Genomic DNA, 23,357 nt, shown 5'->3' on the forward strand with positions numbered 1-23,357 from the left:
AAACACGTTTACTGAATATTCCATACATATACAATGAAAAAATATAATTTTGTTTATAGATATAAATTACTGACTTTATTGACTTATTGAACTCTGAATAGAAGAAGTATTTTAGGATTATGCTTTATAATATATTTGAGAATCTCTTATTTTATTTGAAAGGGAAAAATATTATTATAGCCGATTATTAATCGATTGTGTGTTTCCGATTAAAGCCGATTATCGATTATGATTTTTTCTCCGATTATTCATCACTAAATTTGCTGATAACTTTTGAATGAGAGAATATAGGGCATTTATATTTGACATGTGCAGTGCCTGTTTCAAAACCTGTGGGAAAGTACTCTGGTTTTTGGCCTCGTGACATTGACCTTAAAGTTAATTTTTTTTTTTTACACTGGTTAATTAATTTTGAATAAAGGAAGATAAGGGCTTTCATATTTTACGTTACATAATTATGACAACACCTTTTAGAAATGTATATCATTTTTGACTTTGTGACCTTCATCTAAACGTTTGAAGGATACACAACAAGACAGTTACAATATGCCATATATAATTGCATCCAAACCACTAAGGCATTAAAGCGGGGGACCACAATTTTTTTTTTTTTTTTTTTTTTGGCTTATTTTAGGAATTTTTTATCCTGATTGTGTCAAATACCTCTTCTGTCTTGCCTTCTGTATGCGTTGCCACCACAAGAACCTGTGCAGAAGTTCCACTAAACGATTTTATGGAGTCAAGCCAGAAGTTGAGATAACCTGAGAACAAAGTGTAATAATTAATATCTCGAAGTACACGTTACAAACACATACATGATAATTGGACATACACGAAATCTATGGGCCATAATCTCTTGAATGACAAATAAAAAATAAATAAAAAGTAAATCCCTGATATAATCATTTATTTTAAAGCCTTTATCACAGCAATCGTAATGCAAAGTATATTCAAGGAATGAAAAGTCCTACAAAAGTTATACTTTTTAATGTGGGTTAGTGCATTTTATGCTTACTAAGCCGCGACATAGTTAATTTTAAAAAAGCCATTCTGAGCAAGGTAATACAAGTGTAACTTATTGAATTCATCTCATTCTGTTATATAGTATGAATAAATACGAAATTTTTCTCTTAACATTGACTTTGGAATTGCACTAATTTAAATGCCCGAGTAACCTCAAGCGGATGGAGACTCTTCTTGACGTACCGGTAAGTCATATTGTGATGGACGTAAAACAGTTAAGTTGTTAGTTGACCATTATGGTCTATCTTTCAGTAAAACATCCAAAATAAGAAAGGGATTTGGAAGACTCTTTGTTATCGTTCCAGTCTACTTGTGAATGAAAGTAAATATTGTCAGCAAAACTTTTGTTAACTAATACCATGACGTCGGTATATATTAATGTCGAGTTGAAGGCCACAGCAAGACCCTTTCTTATACTCATATAGAAGTTTTAACATTTTTTTATTCAGTCAAATTGTGTGTTACAACCAGAATTAGAGGTAAAGTTTACAAATTGTAGCCTTGAGAAGTTGAAGGGGATGTAGAAAAGCTCATTTGTGAGTAGGCGAGAGGGTTAGTGATACTTGCATGGAAAGGGATGGGATGTACGTTACAGGTATGTGCTCTTCTATAGGGGGATGCCCTGCCTTGCGGTGTCATTGTTGTTCTTTAAGAGTATTAATCTTTCCGTGTAAATCTTTGAATCCTATTTCGCCGATCATGGCCTAAAAGTTATGCTTCAACTAATCTTGAATCATGACAATTAGGAGATGGTTGCAAACTGAATGAAAAAGGTTAAGATAATGAATGATCTAAAAATATATGTATATAGTGTACATAAAATAGAAGTCTGCAAACAGGATATGCGAATATTTCAGAAGTGGATTAGGTGCCTAGGATGGGTAAACATCCCCTGTCGATGGGTCACACTTATCTCTATTTAAATCTTAGTTTAGCCTTTGACTTCGGTTAACAAATAATTACCTGTCTGAATGGGAAATTGCATTCTTGGCGATATAAACTTTTTCTAACATTTTTGAATAAGTTTTTTTGTATTATGTCACAAATGTAATAAGTTTCACTAAACCCCCGGAAAATGCTGGATCATACGATGGAAACAGCACAGTTCAATACAAAATTTTTTTGTGTTAATTTAATATATATTATTCTAAAAAGAATATGACATATAGCACATGTTTTCTCGGAGGATTATACCAGAATATTTGTCCCTGGGTGACAGAACTATCCTGGAGTGATAAGTCAACCTCTGCCTTCGGCATCATATGACATAACACGCCAGGGCTTTCTTGTCACCACCCTAGGCAAATTTCTGGTATATCTTCCTCTAAGTATTGCGATATATCTAATGTTTCATATTTCTTATGTCGATACGATATATCCTTGTGAACTTGAGATAAAAGATACCACAGAGTCTGACACATCTGTTTTATATTTGGATATCTTACTAGAAAAAGACGTTAATGGTAATCTAACAATAAAGCTTTATGATAAACGTGATGACTTTAACACTTCAATAGTCAATTTCCCTTACTTATGCAGCAATATTCCCTTATCTCCTGCATATGGGGTATATATCTCTCAGTTGATTCGAAACGCGAGGGCATGTTCTAGGTATGAACAAAATCTAAAACAAGGTAAGTTATTGACAAACATGCTGATGAAACAAGAATATCAACATTCTCCTTTAAAGTCATCATTTCGTAAGTTTTATGATCGATACAATGACATTGTCAGCAAATACAGTCTTTCATTAAGTCAAATGCTGACTGAATTTTTTCATACTAATTTTTACGCCATTATTTACACACTGAATTGTCGACGGATTTTTTGTTATTTCCCGATCATGACAAGGAGCACAGGGTGTGACCGGTCAGCAGAGGATGCTCACTCCTCCATGGCACCTGATCCCACCTCTGATGTTTTTGGAGGTTCGTGTTTGCTCTGCTCCTATTTTGTATTGTTTAATAGACTTTGAGCTTGAATGCTGTTCGTTATCTCTATATTCCATCTATCATATCAGGGTTCTCCATCATATGTAGTCATTTTTTCAATTGTAAAGAATGATAATCAAAGTTTGAGAAGTTTAAAGTATGGCCTTTTTAGGTCACCTGAGTCACTCAGGTGACCTATTGCTATCCGTTCTCGTACGTCGGCGTGCGTCGTGCGGTGTGCGTCGTGTGTTAACATTTGAACATTTTTAGCTTCTTCTCTGAAACCGCTTAACCAATTTCAACCAAATTTGGCATAAAGCACCTATGGGTGAAGGGGAACAAAAATTGTGAATTTCATGGTCCCTGCCCCCCTGGGGCCTGAGGGGTGGGGCTAAAACCACCAAAAATAATGCAATCTTTAAAAATCTTCTTCTTTACTCCTGGACATCAAGCAGTCAAACTGTTGGCATCATTGTAATAAGCATTGAGTCCTCTACCAAAATTGTGAAATTCATGGCCCCAGGGTCAGGGGTTCTGGTGCTAGGGTGGGGCTATATAGATCATATAGGGAAAGTGCATTATTTCTTTGAAAATCTTCTTCTCTGCTCCTGGGTATTAAATAAAGTAACTAAGTACATAGTTATGAAGAACAAGAGTGCCTCTTTCAAAATTGTGAAATTCATGGCCCCAGGATCAGGGGTTCTGGTGTTAGGGCGGGGCTCTATTGATTATATAGAGAAAATGCATTAATTCTTTGAAAATCTTCTTCTCTGCTCCTGGGTATTAAATAAATTTACTAAGTATATAGTTATGATGAGCAAGAGTGCCTCTTTCAAAATTGTGAATTTCATGGCCCCTGGGTCAGGGGTTCTGGTGTTAGGGCAGGGCTCTATTGAGTATATAGTGAAAATGTATTAATTCTTTGAAAATCTTCTTCTCTGCTCCTGGGTATTAAATAAAGTAACTTAGTACATATTTATGATGAGCAAGAGTGCCTCTTCCAAAATTGTGAATTTCATGGCCCCAGGGTCAGGGGTTCTGGTGTTAGGGCAGGGCTTTATTGATTATATACATTAGTTAAAATGCATTAATTCTTTGAAAATCTTCTTATCTGCTCCTGGTTATTAAATGAACTAATTTAGTACATAGTTATGATGAGCAAGAGTGCCTCTTTCAAAATTGTGAATTTCATGGCCCCAGGGTCAGGGGTTCTGGTGTTAGGGCGGGTCTCTATTGATTATATTGTTAAAATGCATTAATTCTTTGAAAATCTTCTTATCTGCTCCTGGTTATTAAATGAACTAAATTAGTACTTAGTTATGATGAGCAAGAGTGCCTCTTCCAAAAATGTGAATTTCATGGCCCCAGGGTCAGGGGTTCTGGTGTTAGGGCGGGGCTCTATTGATTATATAGTGAAGATGCATTAATTCTTTGAAAATCTTCTTATCTGCTCCTGGATATTAAATGAACTAAGTTAGTACATATTTATGATGAGCAAGAGTGCCTCTTCTGAAATTATGAATTTCATGGCCCCAGGGTCAGGGATTCTGGTGTTAGGGTGGGGCTCTATTGATTATATAGTGAAAAGGCATTAATTCTTTGAAAATCTTCTTCTTTGCTCCTGGGTATTAGATAAACTAACTTAGTATATAGTTATGATGAGCTAGAGTGCCTCTTTCAAAATTTTGAATTTCATGGCCCCAGGATCAGGGGTTCTGGTGTTAGGGCAGGGCTCTATTGATTATATAGTAGAATTGCAATAATTTTCTCTGCTCCTGGGTATTAAGTACATAGTTATGAAGAATAAGAGTGCCTCTTTCAAAATTGTGAATTTCATGGCCCCAGGGTCAGAGGTTCTGGTGTTAGGGTGGGGCTCTATTGATTATATAGTTAAAATGCATTAATTCTTTGAAAATCTTCTCTGCTCCTGGGCATTAAATAAAGTAACTTAGTACATAGTTATGATGAGCAAGAGTGCCTCTTCCAAAATTTTGAATTTCATGGCCCTTGGGTCAGGGGTTCTGGTGTTAGGGCAGGGCTCTATTGATTATATAGTAGAATTGCATTAATTCTTTGAAAATCTTTTTCTCTGCTCCTGGGTATTAAATAAACTAACTAAGAACATAGTTATGGTGAGCATGACTGCCTTTTCAGAAATTGTTTCATGGCCCTTGGGTCAGGGGTTCTGGTGTTAGGGATGGGCTCCATTGATTATATAGTAAAATTGCATTAATTCTTTGAAAATCTTCTCTGCTCCTGGATATTAAATAAATTTACTAAGTATATAGTTATGATGAGCATGGCTGCCTCAGAAATTATGAATTTAATGGCCTCTGGGTAAGGGGTTCTGGTGTTAGGGCAGGGCTTTATTGATTAGATAGGGAATTGGCATGAATTCTTTCAAAATCTTATGTGCGCCTGGGTATTTTTCAAACAAAGGAAGTGCATGGTTATGATAAGGAAGAATGCCTCATGGCCTTTGGGTCAGGGGTTCTGGTGAGGGGAAAAGAGCTCTATTGATTATATATAGTGAAAATGCATAATTTCTTTCAAAATATTTTTTCTACTACTGGTTATAAAGTAAAGAAACAAGTGTATAGTTATAATGAGAAAGGGTGCTTCTTCCAGAATTGTGAGTTCGTGGCCAATGGGTCAGATGTTCTGGGTAAGGATGGGGCTTTATTTATTTAATTTTATGGTGAAAATGCATTTCTTTGAAAATCATCTATGCTTCTGGGGATGTTCAAGGCAAACAGAGTAAAAGTTTTAATATGCAAGGGTATTTTTACCAGATTTTTGAACACCTGGACCATTTAGTCAAGTGTTCTAGTCCTGGCCAGGGCTCTATTAACTTGTATTCTGCTGAGCAAAGTTATTCCCCTTTGCCATTCACCTTTGATAATTAATCAATGTAAATAATGTATTTGAAAGCTTAATAGAATAAGAGAATTATGCAAGATAATTTATTGTATAATGAAAATGTACTTTCATAGATTTAATGACTTGGAAAGTCAGATAGGCAGATAGATACTAGACCAATTATTTTGTTGATGCTAATCATACTATTTTTCTTGCTTTTGGGCAACAAAGCTTCATTTTTCAGTTTATGGATCTTCTAAATTGTTGTATTGTACTCAGGTGACCGTTAAGGCCCTTGGGCCTCTTGTATTCAAGAGAATACGATGTCGACAATTGACGTATTTTGTAGCCTTTTTTTATTATTAATGCCATACCTTCATAAGTCCATGTTGAGAAGATAGAGTCCTCGCATTCATCTGTTTTACTACAAATAATCTCATAGAAATCTTTACTCATATCCAACACCAGAATGTAGAATGCTTCAGACCTCATGTAGATCTGATGACAAGCATAATAAGCAAATTGTCCTGCGAAATCAATCATACTGATACTTATTTCATTTTCCGTGGCATCCAATATTTTTCCCATTACATCCTTTGCCAGTTGTTGGTCATTTCTTTCATCTTTTCTTCTTACATCCCCTGTGAGCTGTTGATCAATTTTAACATTGTGCGATTCATCTGTGTCATTTTTCTTTGACGCCAGTGCAGTATTCTGCCTTGTATTATCATCTTTTCCAGCCTGAATGCTCTCAAAACTAGCTTCGTTTCCAGCTTCTATCTCCATTTTATTATTGCGCTTTTGTTCAAGCTCAGACACTGGAATTCTGATCAGTGGTTTCTTTGAGGACTCATCTTCGGTAGCTACAATATTGCACTAAACTAAAGTCAGGGGGAATTTTTTTTTCTTTTCAGAGACTATTTTGTTTTGATGAGTTGGGCCTTGTTGAGCCAAAATCAAACTCAATGATCAATATTTGTGAACAACATCGTTTTTGACAATAGGTTACATCCTTGTTCTCTTTAAAATTTTAAATAAATATTGTTGTTAAAACTCTGAAAAAAAATTGACTATAGATTAGTTTGACAGCTGAAGTGTCAAATAATTACACGTGATGTCATTATATCTCAAACATCTTACAAAAATATGTGGGTCTTTAGATTCTATCATTAAATGGTTGATTTGTTTAGTATTTTAAAAATCGATTCTATAATTTCCGCTTGTATGACACCTGATCCCACCTCTGATGTTTTGGAGTTCCGTGTTTGCTCTGCACCTATTTTGTAATGTTTAATGGACTTTTGAGCTTGAATACTGCTCGTTATCTCCATATATTTCATGCAAGGACTACTATAGATCATCACATTTTTGCAAAACCTAATTTGTCCTAGATAGCCGGACAAAATTTTCAAGAATTCTGGTCATTGCTGTATAAATAATAAAATCATACGCGAGAACTAAATTTTTGCAAGCAGATGGTCTCGCATAATTAAGCAAAAAATTTATTAGTTATGGGCGACTGCATGCAAATTAAATTGCTTTCGCCTTCAACTTCCTTCCAATAAGATTGGTTGTTTATTCATTATCAACAATCTAGCCATTTATACGCTAAAACAAGGACTTTCTCTGCAGCCATGACAATTCTCGCATGGTTAACTAAAACTTAACTTAAATTGCCCTTGAAATGTAGAAAGGCTTGATTAAATGTCAGAGTTGATAACTCTTGGGTTGAATGGTATCACTAAACATTGATAAATAAACACATTCCATGTGAAATATTTTTTCATAAACAGTGATATTTATGCTTTAAAAGGGGAATTATTTTCTAAATTGATTCGCTCTATAGATCCCGATTTCTCCTTGGCTGTCCCAAAATAAAATTGATCAAGGTCAGTAAACATTGCGGATAAATTCAAGTTATGATGTTGACATACACTAAAAATAAACTATTTCTGGATTATTCTGCATCTTTTTGGATAATTCATGTCTTGCATAACATTTTTTGAGTTCAAGAAAGTAATGTTAATAAAATAGCCACTTACTGATAATTTGAATCAAATTTTGTGCGGGAGTGAATCACAACCGCACTTGCACTATTACGGGGATCCTAAGGAGTTGTGGCCCCCTCCCCCCCCCCCCCCAAAAAAAAAAAAATCGGAGAAGACTACATAATTGCAGCTAGGTTTTACCATGGCGATCCGCCAAGGTTTAATTTATGGGAACCATGCTTAAACGAGCTGTGCCATGGTCAAACCGACATTCGCCATAATAAACGTGTAAACACTCTTTATACATTGCACACTAAATAGTTTTGGTTCTGTTCTATTTTATGCAGTTTTTGCATAATCTGCTCTTTGATCTAAATTGAAATAAATAAAAATCTACACTGTATTACCCAATTTTTAATAAATGTGCTCATTCTTAGCATATTAATAGGCCAAAATCAATCAACTGAACACTTAATTTGCATGTAAATGAATTTTCCCTACTAAAGGACATATGCAACGTACCTTACCTACTGATAATTTTTCGAGATATTCTTAATTTAAGATTATGGTGCCATCAGATATTCCTAGACAAAAAATCAGCATGCATTACCAGGGGTTTTGAAAAGATATCAATTGATAAAAATTCTTGTATAATTCGAAGAAATTATATAAAAATTACTAAACATATATTCTAGATGTTTTGTTTATCCAAACGTGTTTTAGAAGAAGTGTACAATAGCATATATAGACATTAAAATGTAGCACACAGTTCCTTTAAGTATTGGAACTCTTCAACTCCAGGGGATAAGACAATAAAGTTCAAACTACATTGCGTATGTCCTTAAGTTCAGAACAGTGATTTCTGTTCAGCAGTATTCTTTTGTCTTTATATATTTTCCATGGGGTAAATGTTACTTATCCTATGTTGAAAATTAAATAGGAAAGCTCGATATTTAGATCTTTATACAATATTATTTTCCCAATGTCTAAATAACATTTTCTTTAAACTTCTTTACCTGCTGATACCTACTTGAGGTGATAACTGCGTTTATACTACGAGACTTGTATTTCGGTCGATCGAGAGAAAGAGGGAGAGAGAGAGAGTTAAGTAAATAGACACGGTCGTTGAGTAGTTAATTGTTTATCTACTATGTGGCTAGCACAACCCTCTAGGGAAAAACCATGTGCTAAAATTGATCGTTGATCGGCTAATATGCAGTGAAGCGTGAAAATCGGGAGTCAATCAGCAGCTGATGATCAATTATTATTTATATGATATCTCCTCACAACAGTATTTTCTATGCTACATTAATTTCTATAGAAGTTCACACAGATTTACAAATTACAGAAAATAAAAGATAGTGCAGTTACGATATCTAACAATAGACAAGCATCCAAACTCGTTTCTGTGGTCAGAAAAAAAAATCTTTTCAAAATGTCTTGTACCCTTTTTATTATGTCTTTCTTATACAATGCATACAATACAAGCTGAACACGAAAAAGGAAGAGAGTTTTCTTTATCCGCCATATTTGTCAATTGCCAGTCGCTATATAAGGCCCAGCTTTGTTCAGAGTTCAATGTATTTCGCTTCACTCACGCAGTTTACCTAAGCAGACGTCTCTTTCATTGTCATTATGATAGAGTTGGGCGCAACAAAAATGACTTCTGTATGCCTCTTCCACCTCAGCAAAAATAATTACCAAAGATGTCAGTTGCACTTGTCAAAGCATTACAAAGTGAAATGTACACAATACACTTTCAATGAAATAAAATGTTAACAAAAAGAGAATGTAAGATATACATGTATTACGGACAACGGTGACGGTTCAACTAGGGTAGACGGAAAGATAGATCCGTAAAACCGATTAACATCTTTCAAATTTAAAATAAGGAAAGAAATAGTTCCCTTTATAAAATCAAAAAGTGAGTGTTTTGCCTTATTATGTCAAATAAATGCATTTAAAGATATAGTCCACAAGAAGAGTTTTTCTCTAAATGGTTGACAATTTGACACTTAGCATGTATTATTATCACAAAGGTCGACAGGTCGACAGTTGACACCTAATTGGTATATATTGGTCAAAATAAAGGTCGACAGGTCGACATCAAATTGCTAAATCTTATCCATCACAACAAAGGTCGACAGGTCGACAGTTGACACCTAATTTGGAAAGTATTTTCTCGAACCCTCCCGAGCGATTAGGGTTAGTTTTCGGACCCATCGGAAAAATGAGGGTTAGTCCTCGAATCCACCTGAGAGATTAGGGTTAGTCCTCAAACCCACCTGACAGATCAGGGTTAATGTTATAGTCCTCAAACCCACCCGAGAGATTAGGGTTAGTGCAGGAACCCACTGGAGATAATAATCCGTCGACTTGTTTACCTGTCAATTTGTCGACCTGTCAACCCGTCAACTCGTCGACTTGTCTTCCTGAATACATGTAGACCTGTCAACCTGTCGACCTGTAAACCCGTCGACCTGTAAACCCGTCGACCTGTCAACCTGTCGACTCGTCTACATGTCGACCTGTCAACCAAACATTCTGTCAACCCGTCGACCTGTCATCCTGTCAACCTCTCTTCCCGTCGACTTGTCAACCTATCCACCTGTTTACGTGTCCACTATTTTACCAAAAAGTTCCTACGCTACATAGAATTTCTCCAAATTTTCTCATATTCTCTAGCAGTGCGCATTAATTCTTCAGCCCTTTGGCGTATGAAAATATTTACCGGTACTACTTATTCATATATCTTAGTTGAGCTTTTGACCAGCACTTGCTGTGGCCTTCAACTCGACATTTAGATATATCGACGACGTATTGTCAATTAACAATGGCTATTTCCATTCGTATGTCGATACTATATATCCTGGTGAGCTTGAGATAAAAGATACCACAAAGTCTGACACATCTGTTTCATATTTGGATATTTTACTTGAAAAAGACGTTAATGGTAATCTAACAACCAAGCTTTATGATAAACGTGATGACTTTAACTTTTCAATCGTCAACTTCCCTTACTTATGCAGTAATATACCTTCATCACCTGCATACGGGGTATATATCTCTCAGTTGATTCGATACGCAGGAGCATGCTCTACGTATGTACAATTTCTAAAACAAGGTAAATTATTGACAAACAAGTTGATGAAACAATAATATCAGCTGTCTCGTTTAAAGTCATCATTTCGTAAGTTCTATGGTCGATATAATGACCTTGTCAGCAAATACAATTTATCATTAAGTCAAATGCTGACTGACGTTTTTCATACTAATTGTTAGGCCATTATTTACACACCGAATTGTCGACGGATTTTTTGTTATTTCCCGATCATGACAAGGAGCTCACGGCGGGTGTGACCGGTCGGCAGGGGATGCTCACTCCTCCATGGCACCTGATCCCACCTCTGATGTTTGGAGGTCCGTGTTTGCTTGCACCTATTTTGTATTGTTTAATGGACTTTTGAGCTTGAATACTGTTCGTTATCTCCATATATTTCATAGATAATAAATCTAGCTATTATTACTGGTTTTGAATGGGATGTATGGAAAATCCCGGAGTGTGATTGAAAATCGTATTTAAGGGCAACCATGCAAGAAATGACTACGTTCTTTAGATACAGTACATTAGTACATCTACGTTTTCCTTTTTTTGGCAAGGGGGTGGGGGTAACTTGAATTTCATATTTTTCTCCAGAGGAAATATGGACCCGTGTCAATTTTTCTAGTGGGGGGAAGTATATTATTATTTCCTCACAATAACAGTCCGTGAAGTGTCCCCTTGATTGCTTCGATATTTCACCAACCTGGATTTTTCGTGTGTGTCTGGGTTTTTTTTTTTCTTTTCTAACATTTCTTGACCAAAATAATCTACAAAATTTGTTGTTTTAATATATATATATATATATATATATATATTGTGCCTCGTTATTGACTTCATTTTTGTTTAAAACGTGTTCTTTTCCAGAACTTCAGTCTTTCAGTTAAGGGGAATCAAAACTCATCCCCTCTTTTCAAAGTTAATTTAATCATCTGTTTTAATAGTTTCTCTCGAACAGTCGATCCATTGGACCATGTGATAAATTTCAAAGAAACTTTTCGAAAGCGTACATCTACTTGTGACCGAACCAGTCTATCTTTTTTCATTATTAAAGAAAAAAAGCGAACGAATCCCCACAAAATTTAGATAACATCGTTTTCTTTTTTAGGCCATCTGAGTCACTCTGGTGACCTATTGCTATCTATTTTCATCCGTCGTCGTGCGTCGTCAGTCGTCCATCCTGTGTCGAGTGTTAACATTTGAACATTTTCAGCTTATTCTCTTAAACAACTGAACCAATTTTGGCATCTATTTTGGCATCTATGGAAAAAGGAAAACAAAATTTGTGAAGTTCATGGTCCCCCCCCCCTTTGGCCTGAGAGGTGGGGCTAAAACCATCAAAATTAGTGCAATCTTTCAAAATCTTCCTCTTTACTCCTGGACATCAAGCAGTCAAACTGTTGGCACGATTGTAATAAGCATTGAGTCCCCTATGAACTATGGACATAGCTATGATGAGGAAGAATGCCTCTTCTACAATTGTAAATTTCATGGCCCCTGATTCAGGGGTTCTGATGTTAAAGCGGGGTTCTATTGATTATGTAGTGAAAATGCATTAATTCTTATCTACTCCTGAATTTTATGCCATTGATCTAAGTACATAGTTATAATGAGCAAGGGTGCTTCTCCCAGAATTGTGAATTTCACGACCCCTGGGTCAGGAGTACCTTGGGGTAATGATTATATTCTGAAAATGAATTAATGCTTTGAAATCTGCTCCTTGGTATTTATCAAATATTTATGATGAGCAACTGAGTTCCTGTTGGGTGGGGGCACTACTGGTTATTGCTGATTAGTGGAAATGCAGTTTTTCTTTGTTCCTCTGCTCTGCCTCTGGGTATTAAGTTATCAAAATAAGCATGCTAAGTACATAGTTAGGAAAAGCAATGGTGCTTCTTTCAAAATTGTGAATTTCATAACCTATTGTTTAAAAATTGAAACAAATTCAATTGTTGGAAAGTTGATACATGATACTCAGGTGACCTACAAGGCCCGGGGGCCCCTTGTTTTAAATAGCAACACCTAATACAACTGTACTGACTATAGAATTAACATATGTACCGCACTGAATACCGCTAATGATCGGACATTTTCCTAAATGTATTTATTTTCATGATCAAACAAATCTTACGGCAAGTCAATATTTTTTAATGCATGGTTAATAAGGTTTCTCAATTTTCTTTACAAATGTATATCTGTTCAGAATCAGACGAGTAAAAATGCATTCGGATAAGTAATATTTGTGGTATCTAAAGTCTCCGATGGACAAATGAATATTTAAGTTAATATTGAACCCTGACCCGGTGCCATATTGTGAGATTCCCCAACAGTCAGATTTTTTTTCTGGAAGAATGTCTGTATAATGAAACCACCCTGGGAAAAGGCTCACTATAGAGCCAGTCTTCCGAGAGAGGGGACTATTTAGCCCTTCACGTGGTGGGGGGTCACTTTATGGTAGGTCTCAGAAATGTTGAAATAAGACTTGGTAAACCAAATTTTGTAAATGTGAGCATAGAAATGAAAGATTATACACATCATTTTCAACATTAATATAATAAAAATCGAAAATGAATGCGAACAATATGCTATCGGAATTCTGAATAATAAACAACTTTATAAAACTATAATGACAAGAGAAAAATATCCGGAATTTTAGTTAGTAATTATTTTTGGTAACTTTTAATTTATTAAATTACTCAATACATAATTTTGTAATGACTTATTTTTTTAATAAGTATTTCTTATTTCATAGGTAGGTTTACTGGGCATCAACAGTTCGTTTTGTTTTGTTTTTTAGTTAGTTAACTTAAATCTTGCACAGTAATCATCTTACCTGGTATTTAAATCTTATTAATTTATAGCAAGATATTCAAAGGGAAGCTATAAAAAGTGAATTGTGCAAGTCTCTTTCCTGCCATTGAAAACAAAAATAAATGCAAATTTAAAGAACAGGTATGAAAAAAAACTTAATAATTTTGCTTTATTTATGTTACAGAAGCACTTTTTTAAAAATAGTTTGTTGATTTTAACTAGTCAGGTTTTCGAGACCCCTCTGCTTTAATAAAAGCAGAGGGGTCTCGAGAACCTGACTAGACTGAAAACTAAGCCAAACTAGGTTCAACTAGGGTAGACGGAAAAGTAGATCCGTAAAACCCAGTTAACATCTTTCAAATTTAAAACAAGGAAAGAAATAGTTCCCTTTATAAGTTGCCTTATTACGTCAAATAGTCCACAAGAAAAAAAAGTAGTCCACAAGAAGAATTTTTCCCTCAAAGGTTGACAATTTGACACTTAACCTGTATTGTCAGCACAAAGGTCGACAGGTCAACAGTTGACACCTAATTGTTAACCTCTTATCACTCAAAATAAAGGTCGACAGGTCGACATCAAATTGCTACATCTTATCCATCACAACAAACGTCGACAGGTCGACAGTTGACACCTAACTGGGATAAAACAAATCATTAGTTGATACCCGTTCGGTTTCGTTTATAACTCAAAACAAAAGTTGACTGGTCGAAAGTTGACTATATCTCGGTATTCCGTTTATCCTTCTAACATCATCTCGAATTAATAGGGTGAATTCTGGAACCTTTCTTAGAGTTTAGTCCTCAAACCCATCGGAAAGATAAGGGTTAGTCCTCGAACCCATCTGAGAGATTAGGGGTAGTACTCGAATCCATCGGAAAGATTAAGGTTAATCCTCAAATCCACCCAAGAGATTAGGATTAGTGCTCAAATAATCCATCGACCTGTCAACCTGTCAACCCGTCGACTCATCTACCTGTCGACATGTCAACTCGTCAACCCTTCTTTTAAAACAACTTTGACCTGTCAAGCAAACAATCTGTCAAGTTTTCGACCTATCAACCCGTCTACCTGTCTTCCTGAATACATGTAGATCTGTCAAGCAAACAATCTGGTAAAATGTCGACTTGTCTATCTGTCGACCTGTCAACCCGTCGACTGGTACCTGTCGACCTGTCCACCTGTTTACAAGCCCACATTTTTACCGAAAAAATTTCTTACGCTTCATACAATTTCTCCAAATTTTCTCATATTCTTTAGCATTGCACATTAATTCTTCAGCCCTTTGGCGTATGAAAATATTTACCGGTACCACTTATCCATATATCCTAGTTGAGCCGCAGTGACCAGGTAAAAGAAGTCAGGTGTAACAAATACAAAGGGTTTAATTACCCAGAGCTGACATAAGAGACGGAAAAAAATAAGGCGTATACCTATTTACGAGTCGTGTTCAGCTTTAATACCAATCACCAAGTCTAAGTTTTATAGTTACTTCCCGTTCATAAGAAAAGCTGTGTGGCCCGCCCTCTTTTTAGCACTGGAGCAACTTTAGAAGTAAATAGTTAAGAACGCAGCGTAAAAAAGAGAATTGAACAAATTATTGAGTTTTGATACATACTAGTATATCATTTAATATTTCTTAGATTGATGAGACATAGGCTTTTCTGATTGGTTGCAAAAAGAATTTTTTGATATCCGCATCAAAACAATTTTCACAAATTAGTTGGAACTACTTTATTTAAGGTGCATAATAGCTGACTTTTCTTATTTCCCCTTCAACAGGTTTTTTTTAAAGAAATATGAATTAATTTTTGCGCTGTTTTCCTGAATTTTAAAACTTATCCAGTAGTTCCAAAGTTATTTTCTACTTTCGATTCTTTTCGAATTATCCCAAGTTGGTAGAGGGCTCGTTCCGTGATCGGAAGGTCGTGAGTTTGTACCTCGGCAGCGACTGACTTAAGTTAATAAAATTAGGTAGCAACTATTCCTTAGATAAACGCTAAGTGAAAGTTACTGGTCTTTCGGTTGAGACCTTAAAAACAGAGGCCCCGTGTCGCGGCAGGCGGTGGCACGATAAAGACCCCCCCCCCCCCTGTTCAACGGCCCTAAGTGTCGAGTAAAGGTAAACATTTGAAGCCCTTCATCGGAATATGGTGGAGTCTCTATAAGAGTAAAAAATTCTTGAATTGGACATAAAACAACTTCCAATCAATCAATAGAATTATCCTCTTTTGCTTAAGGAATCAGATCGTCTGTATAACAAAGAAAGAAACCATAATATTGATGTTGAGTGCCTGCCTTTGAGATAACCTGTATGAAATATAGAACTGTATTCTACCAAAACGTAGCTGCAATAATGTAGCCCTCTCCGATATTTTTTAATCTTATATTTTCAGGAGAGGGCTACAATTCCTCTGCATCTCCGTAATGGTGCAAATATATTTTTTAGATACGGGCGACTGCAGGCAAAATAAATTGTTTTTGCATTCAACTCACTTCCAATAAGACGGAATATTTATTCACCATCAACATCGTAGTCCTTTATACGCGAAAACCAAGTAAAATAAATCTGCGTGTTTACCAGTCGTTCTCCTCAGAAGCCATGACAGTTCTCGCGTGATGTACAGAGACTTTCGCTTGAAATTTAGAATCACTAGATAAAGTAAATGTCGGTGTTGAAAAATGTTTGTGTTGTATGATATCACTAAACATCGATAAATAAAAGCATTCCATGTGATATTTTTTTCATAAACAGTGATATTTATGCTTAAAATAAGGGAAATCCTAAAAGATCCGCTCCCCTAGATCTCGAATTCTCATTGGTTGTCCCAAAATAAAATCGAGCAAGGTCAGTAAACATGGCGGATAAATTCAAGTTGTGATGTCGACATACACGAAAAAAAAAAAAACGATGTACGGATTGTTCTATATATTTTTGGACCAATTCATTTCTTGCATAACTACATTTTATGAGTTCAGGTAAGATATGTTAATACAATACCCACTTACTGATAATTTGAGCCGAAATTTGTGCGGTAGTGAATCACTCCCGCACTAGCACCATTGCGGAGATCCTAAGGAGTTGTAGCCCTCTCCCAAAAAAAAAATCGGAGAGGGCTACATTATTGCAACTACCAAAACGGGGAAATGCCGTTAATCTGTTTATTTTCAGGAAATACATTTGTAATGATTTGTGCCGTGGATATCGACATGTAAAACATCTGACTAGGTCCCGTGTTCGATTCCCTGTTAAGGCATACATTTTTTCCTTTCTTGTTACACATGCATGATAAATCACCACTGCTCGAGGACGGAATCCTTTAGTGTTAAACAATCAACAAGTGACTGTACCAGATTTTACAGCCAGGTGTGATACGTATATATGTTGGGTTTTAAATTCAGATGAACAAATGCGCAAATGAAATCCAAAAATTTCTTGACCTAGAAAGAGGTGTCAGGGTTATTTGGAGTAGGTTCCCTTTACATTTACAACCTCTAAAATATCAGCCTACCGGGAAATATTCGAAGTACATAAACATTCAATAGGATATAGCAAAAAGTAATAATATAACTAGTAAATCATTTTTGTGTAATGTTTAGAGACAGCTGGTAATGACACGACGAAGGATGATGTGACATACGGCCCCCGGTAAATTGACAAAAAATTAAATATTTAAATTTTACTCAAAATTTTGCATGCACTTAATCACTGATATGTATACCCTCATAAAATACTACTTTTACCGAAAACAGAAACATGATTTGGAAGATATATGTCTTTAATTTGAGTAGGGGTACCATGTTTACATCCAATACCCATTGAATTTTGGCCCCGCCTAACTCTTTGAAGCCCTTAAAATATACGAGCGCAAGTAGGTACATTTTTCTCCTTTGGCTGGTCACTGTCTTTTATTGAAATCTACCTATATGTGAAAGGAGAAAAATGTACCTAACTGCGCTCACATGTTGTTTGTAAAATTGTAAAATCTAGCTGGCCTTTCCCATTATGAACAGATCGACGAAACTATTTTTTCTGACCTAAGAATAAATTCATATGCTAATCGAGGCACTAGCGATACTTTCTTACTGACCAATCAGCTAAATGAGTTGCATAACTAGTGAGTACCACAAAAATACTAAGGACATTTTAAGCTTGGAAAAAATATTGGTTTTTTTAACCTGCTTTCCGATAAACATTTTTAATGCATTTGAATCACAGATTAGACACGGATTTACAATTTCCCAGCTCACAATCACAAACAATTGATTTATAAATATACATAGTTTAAAGTCTTGTAAAGCGTTCGGTGGGCAATTCGCTAGGTCTCCCGAGAATCAGTGAATAGAAGTTTCAAGTGCATTTCTTGACCAAAAACGGTAAACACTGAGGTTCCATGCGTATTATTATGTATAAATAGCCTTTGCTGACCATTAAAAGTTTGAAATGTAGTAGAGATAATGTGTAAATTGACCTAAACCACGTGCCTGTGATAAAATGTATACATGTAGTAAATCAGCATGTTTTGTCGTTCTGTCTTTGGATTGGACAATTGTTCTCGTTAAGCGACTATGTGCGAAATAATAACAACAGCCAAATAAGGTAGATTCCTCGGACATGCATATCCCTCTATTGTACTAAGACCAGCCTATTCTCTTTTCATAAAAGAACATATTGTCACAAACCAGGCCGAATTTTGCTGTCATAGGGTCAAAAAAAATCTTAGATAATGCAGTAATCCTTATAATTAAAATTTGTCGGAACTATTGAAACTATTCAAAGGCGTCGTATTTATTCATTCATGTATGAAAACTATCAAAATCGTTGTAGATTAAATATAATTCGCCGTAGAAAAAAGGGCCCCAGGTACCAGTTATGTCACATCATCCTTTGTGAACGTTTCGTTGTTTGTTCGTTATGTATTTCTCCGCGTATATGAATATTTAGGTTAAATATTGTTAAAGTTAAGCTATATGTTGGGCAATCATTTGTTTTAATGTTGAATCTCATCATGGAAAGATAAATATTAAATGATAAGAAATAAATCATATTTTTTTTATAGACGTATCAAAGAAAACTTGGATTTGCTGCAATAATACTAAATTGAAAATAAAATCCACTGTAAACACTCCTATTGTTTGGTCCGCTTTTAAAAAAACCTTGAAAGGGTTAGATACGTATTTTTTTTACTGTTTTTTAAATAATTTTTATTTATTTATTTATTTATTTTTGTTTGTTTTTATTTCAATTTTCGTTTTACTATGAAGAATAAAATATTTGTGAAAACATTCATTAATTGATAAATGGAGATAAAGAAATCAAATAATTAACATGCTTTTGATCACTAATTTCGTTTAATGCTGCAGTTTCATCCATGGTTAAATTTTCTGATGTGGAGAACCCTTTTTACATTTATCACTAACGTTCTTAACAAGGATAATTTTCCTAACAGTTACTGCATTCATAGCCGGTTAGAGAAAAAAAAATGTACCTGACAAATCTCCGTTTCTCACAAAAAATATGTGTTCGTAGACATGAAGTTCCCTTGTTGATTTTATCTCCTCAATTTCATCAAGACTTTTCCCCATTAATCTGTATAGAAGTGTCGTCTTCCCTGCTCCAGCACATCCAACCACGATCCCACGTGCATGACGAACTGTTGTCTTTCTTTTTTTCATGTATGCCATAAATCTTTCAGGTGGGATATTAACAGCACCTGAAAAACAAGGAAAAGTAATCTGATCAGTTTAAAAACCTTTATCAGGAAGTAAGTTATACCGGATTCGTTATATTTTGAAATGGATTCTAAAATTGTTATCTATTCTTTCGTATATAACGTCTTTTACAAGGTCTTTAAAACACAGACAATTTCTAAAACGAGACAGGCCATTGCCAAATAATTAGATGAAACAAGGGTATCAACAGTCTTGCTTAAAGTCATCATTTCGCAAGTTCTGTGGTCGATACAATGATTTTGTCAGCAAATGCAATCCTTCATTTAGTCGACTGACTGATGTTTTTCATACTAATTACTAGGTCATTATTTACACACTGAATTGTCTATGGAACTTTCTGTTTGCCCTCCCTATCATGACAATGAGCACATGGCGGGTGTGACCGGTCGACAGGGGATGCTTACTCCTCCTTGGCACCTGATCCCACCTCTGATAATTTTAAGAGGTCCATGTTTGCTCTGCACCCGATTTGTATTGTTTTGTTTCAGTGGACTTTTGAGTTTGATTACTGTTCGTTATCTCCAAATAGAGTACTCCTCAGTAGGAATATATACAAATTTTACCAATAAATTTATTGGGAAAACCTACTACATACATGTAAATGTAATAGTCTTTCGATATATAATTATATTCACAACTTATAGTGTTATCAGTGATTTACCATTATTTCAATTATGACCATTTACACGAAAGCTTTTCTTATGGTCATGTAGCTAAAATCGCCTCCTTTTTTTCTTAACATCGGGCTCGATGCTATATGATGTTCTAGAAGCTTCCGTCAATATAAAGATTGGTGAATGACGAAAATATTTTTCACATTTCCCTTTTTAATCGGTTATCAAAACTTATTTCTTTTATATCATTTAAATCGAGTTTTAATTGAATAATTCAGTGATGACGTTTTATGTAATAAATAAACGATTGCTTGTTGTCAGTTTCATTAAAAATTGCCAGTAACTTAGATCCGCCAACCGGAAACGCCACCGTACTCATGTTTTAGCTATTTCATGGTTGTTTATAGAAAATGAAAGTAGACTTTTAATTTAATGTACGATACTTACTATGCGAGTGAAATCTAAACATAGTTTACGGACATCAGCTTGTATTTAGTGTATTGTTAGAGGAGTAAGTAAGAACTCTAGTGCACCCGTTTCGGAGTTTATTTGCAAAATTTATTAATTTATAAGTATAGATTTGCATATTTCATTACACCTTTTCAACTCAAAAGACTCCAAACTGACTCCAGTAGAATTTAGAAATATACATGAATGTAATGCTGATTACAAAATTCAGATGAAACACGGTGCTGGGGGGGGGGGGTAGGCTGTGTTTGGACGCAGGGAATCCAATTGGAAAGTTCTGTGAAATAGTAACTAAAGAAACATATTTGACACAAAAGTGACATTAATTCAACCTTCATTACCTTCATGAATGACAATTGCTGAAGGTTTAATGAATGAAGAATAAATTTTGAATTTAAAAAAAAATTACATTGAAGTGATTTGTCTTTCCTATACAGTTAAATACAATATTTATTCAATATATTCAATATTAAAAAAAAACATATCATATTTATTGAAAAAAAAACAACAATTTTTTCAAAGAGGAACGAAATTGCCTACAAAATAAACGTCATTGAAGAAATGGAAAGGAAAATTGGGAAATTGTTTATAATGTTGCATATTTTATATTAACGTAACAATTTCCAATAAAATTCTTAGTCATAAAGTCCATCCTTATGACAAGTTATCAGTGTACACTATAATGCAACTGAGATATCTACAATTTAACAAATAAAAAAATTATACATATAAATTTACATAACCTATTACATATTTAGTGTGAATAGACACACTTAGTGTGAATAGACACACTTAGTGTGAATAGACAATAAGATGAACTTTATCATATAATATGATATATCTGCCATAAAGAGGAGGGGGAGATTTGATTTTCTTGTTTTCGTACCAAATTGAACTCTCTCTCTCTCATGTATCGGTACCTCCGATCACTGTCAATTGTTTGGAATTGCTTGGTATTTTAATGTGTGTTCCGTTGTTTCTCTTGAAATGACGGCTCTATATTCTCCCTCGTCTTCTTTTGATACGTTTGATATCACTAAACATCTATTAGAACTTCCCCAATACTTCTCTTTACTTGTGTCGAGTTGTTCTGTTCTATTTCCCTGTATTTTCTCTCACGTGATTGGCCAGTTATTCAAGGGTGAACATTTTTCTAATACAGCTTCAAAGTAGGTCTTTTCACCGCAAAAAATTTCATCGTTTCCACGTATTGTAATTGAAGGACTAATCATAGCTAATATAAAGATATTGGAATTAAGTAGACAATATTGAGTATAAAGTAGTATTTTTATCACACTTACCATTTTCGTCATTCTCCTTTAAAATATGCAGAATTCCTTCTAAAATAATTTTGTATTTTTCCATATCCTCGAAACCAAAGTCACTCTTTTCTATGGTTGCCAGTTTCTTTCCGTAGTCAACTGAGATTCCTTTTGACTTAAGAAACGTTTGCATCCTCTGGAATATCTGTTCTAAATCCTGCCATTTGGAAGTAAAAACGACATCTTCTACACAAGAAGAATCCAAGTGTGCAAACATCTCGTTTCTAAATACTCTGAGGCGTTCAATGTCATCTCCGATCTGAAACTCTGTTATAGAAGGTGGTTTACCCCAATCCTGAGTTGGCTTTAATTGTGGACACAGGTTTCGTATGAGTGTATATAACAAAGAAACATCAAACTTGTTGTAGTCAGGAACAGCAGGAGGAGACGGACAACAAAGTCTCTGTTGTTCTGGCCTCAGTTTGTGTCTCCCTGTTGTCAATTCTGAGCAGGAGGTTATGGATTTGGGCAAATCTTGAGGTTTAATCTCACATCTTAAAATGTCAGCTAAAACTACTTTGATCTCGTCCACACTTGCTATTCCCATACGAGTGAAGTTCAGTTGATCACCAGCCAGAATATTTGAAGCCATTGTCAAAATAAGTAAACTTTCTAACAAATCTTCATTATTTTGTCATATTCCTCACACATTTTCTCCCGCTCCTAATTGACCGCTGAATGAAAAAGGTCCCTAAAAATTATATCAAAAAAATTAACACATGTATGAATAAGTAACGAGTGTTTCGAGGGGTCTGATTTTGTCCTCTTCAAAATTCATTTTGTTTACTGGATGTATGGGATTGATCATAGTTCATTATCTTAAGTTTTAACATTACATGTTATAATGTATCAATAAATACAAGCTAGAGGCCTTAACGATTACCTGGGTACTCTGGCTTTCACAATTACTTAGCCCCTCCTGAAACTCCAAACAATTTATTTGATGGATGTTCAAGAAGAGTAAATAAGAGGGCTATGCGTTTACTATTGTAATGATTAGTGAAAATGCAAAGGAGACCGTGATGTAGGGTTAAAATGGAATAAGCTGTCCTCCCTCAAAGTAGACTAATCTGAAGGGTATGAAATAGACCGCATTCAGAATTTCAGTAAGTTCGGATGGTAGACGGCTATTGGTAAGGCGGAAGAATAGCAATAATCTAATCTAAGAAAGGGTAAATAGGTTAGCACCAGTGACAAGAATCCCGTGGAAGTAAGGGGAGATACTGGTTGCTGTTGATCTGAATAAGAACGAAATATCTAGTATCTGCTATCAAAAGGAACCAGGGGCAAGGTACACGGTGCTAAGCCCAAGAGTTACCAAGTCATTAGAATTCAGCCCACCTCATTTAATCCGTGATTAACGATAATAGAAAAAGCAAAATAGGTTTAAGAAAAATTATTAAACTGTACATAGTTAAATTATTAAACTGTACATAGTTAAATGCTTGATCATAAACTCAGGTAGAGTAAGAGGAAAAATTATCCCTTCTACCAGGGGTACACATTACACT

General features: G+C 35.1%; 1 protein-coding gene across 1 annotated transcript; it reads right to left on the reverse strand.

The window, feature by feature from the left end:
- Positions 1 to 2,630: 2,630 nt before the first annotated feature.
- Positions 2,631 to 22,504, reverse strand: LOC133179912 (uncharacterized). The gene is made up of 4 exons (XM_061314589.1): positions 21,826 to 22,504; positions 19,199 to 19,423; positions 6,188 to 6,676; positions 2,631 to 2,647 (listed from the first exon to the last, which is right to left on the reverse strand). Exons 1-4 carry the CDS (start codon positions 22,436 to 22,438, stop codon positions 2,631 to 2,633), a joined length of 1,344 nt encoding a protein of 447 aa, XP_061170573.1. The 5' UTR covers positions 22,439 to 22,504.
- Between the last annotated feature and the right edge of the window lie 853 nt (positions 22,505 to 23,357).

This window comes from Saccostrea echinata, unplaced genomic scaffold, assembly GCF_033153115.1.
Source record: "Saccostrea echinata isolate AGI-Se365-2 ecotype Australia unplaced genomic scaffold, CSIRO_AGI_Sech_v1 ptg000005l, whole genome shotgun sequence".
NCBI lineage: Eukaryota > Metazoa > Mollusca > Bivalvia > Ostreida > Ostreidae > Saccostrea > Saccostrea echinata.